Source organism: Trichinella spiralis, assembly GCF_000181795.1.
Source record: "Trichinella spiralis strain ISS 195 chromosome Unknown Scfld4285, whole genome shotgun sequence".
Taxonomy (NCBI): domain Eukaryota; kingdom Metazoa; phylum Nematoda; class Enoplea; order Trichinellida; family Trichinellidae; genus Trichinella; species Trichinella spiralis.
In genome coordinates, this window is record NW_003531224.1 from 1 (window position 1) to 1,851 (window position 1,851).

The 1,851-nt window shown below is 33.7% G+C and overlaps 1 protein-coding gene across 1 annotated transcript; it reads right to left on the bottom strand.

Annotated features, from left to right (window-relative positions):
- Positions 1-388: 388 nt before the first annotated feature.
- On the bottom strand, positions 389-1,755 carry Tsp_13560 (conserved hypothetical protein; the record flags this gene model as incomplete). The annotated part of the gene is made up of 5 exons (XM_003367432.1): positions 389-504; positions 559-675; positions 795-911; positions 1,042-1,158; positions 1,287-1,755. Coding segments are annotated over 5 exons (936 nt in total), but the record flags the coding sequence as incomplete, so codon positions are not given.
- Positions 1,756-1,851: the final 96 nt, after the last annotated feature.

A 1,851-nucleotide genomic window follows, 5' to 3' on the forward strand; every position in this document is an offset into this window, starting at 1 on the left:
GCATTATTCCAATGATTTGTAAGTTTTTACTCTAGCCCTGTTCTAAGCACTCTTTCAAAAGAAGTTTCTTTGCGGATATGATGCCCACGAATAGCCTGCAATGCCAAATAATCACAAATAACGTTAAGTTTAAAGAAAATGTATAGTTTAAGATATATACAAAATTACTATAAATACGGGTTTACATTCATCTGCTTAATAAATTGAAAACTGTTCAAGAAATTCGGAAAATCATGTAAAAAGAAGGAAAGTTTATGAATTATTAACAGAATGAAACATTCAAAACACCTTTTCGATTTATAAATTTTCAGCTAAAACGGATATTAAAATGAAGTTGCTAAATGCAGTCCGCTTCACAAAAATCTAATAAATAGAACAGAAATATTACCATAATTAATAAGAAGCAGCCAAACACAATTATTATCAGCACAATGATAATTAGGGCCATTTGGAAAGCAAGGCTATTTGTTATTAGCCGAATATAAATCTCCACAGTAGACAATTCTGAAATTGAATAATATTTGCAAATTCCCTTGGTTTTGCATGAATTAAACTTACTTTTTTCACAAAACGTTCCTTCGTATTTATAGGAGCAATCACATTTATATGCATTGTTCGTGACTTGAAGACATGCTGCATCATTTTGACAAAGTGCTTTTTCACAGCTGCCAATTTCTGTAAATGTCAAAAAAATGCACAAATTACACTTATTATTAAACACTTCCTTTAAATATAATGATCAGAAAATAATTTATGAAAGAAATAAAAATATACTGCTCAATCAAGTAACTTACTCAGTTCGCAGTTAGTACCAAAAAACTGATCATCACATTCACATACATTGCCTGATTGAAGCAAAACGCACACTCCTTCATTTAGGCACTGCTCATTTGATTGACACACTTCGACAACTGAAATATAGGTTTGAAATCAATGTAAACAGCATATTCAGAGGGATGTGCAGTGTAGAAAGGAAGTGCATATTCGCTCATTGCTGATATTAATTACAATAAATACTAAAATAAAAAATGACGTAATTACCATCGGTGCAGTTCATTCCTGAAAAACCGTTGGTACAATGACATCTATAATTCCCTCTGAAGTTGCGGCAGGTGCCTCCATTTAGACACCATTTGTGCTCACTGCATAAATCTGCAGCTGAAACATTAAATTACAGATTAAACTCGCTACTTTAACAACAGTCAAAATAAAAATTAATTCAAAACTTAAAATTCTCCATTAAAAACTTTACACTGATAATATATGCAATTTTTTTTAAGTATTACTTTTTTCACAAAATTCGCCAAACTGCTCGCTACGCAAACAAACGCATACAAGCTCAATTTCTGTCGCTTTCACCTGTCCCTTTTGCCGTTCGCATTTCTCTTTGAACGTTTCATATTCAATCCTAGTATACTTGTAGTGATCGCAAACTACAAAGTCCTCTTTGGTCTCCTTGCAACATGAATCTTCCGCTCCATCGCAACTTTCATTTTCTGATACCATATCCAGCGTAGGACGATACCTATTGGAAACAACTTTACCACACGTTTGTGATACAATGGACCACTCAGTCCATGTTCCTGCGCAAGGGCACAAGCATGATTCTCCGTAATTTCGTTCTTCACAGTCCCTTCCATAGGGATGTTCTTTTTCAGATATCACTTCGTAAGTGAATTCTTTACAATCTCCGGCTTCCAATACATAAGTACAGTTTTCAACTCTAGTTTCGTTGCAATCCGTGTATTCGTCGTTCTGACAATAAATACATCACATTTCATGTCATCACAGTCGTATATATGGTCGTTGATAGATTCATGTAGATGTGAATTTAAAGTAAACATCGGCATA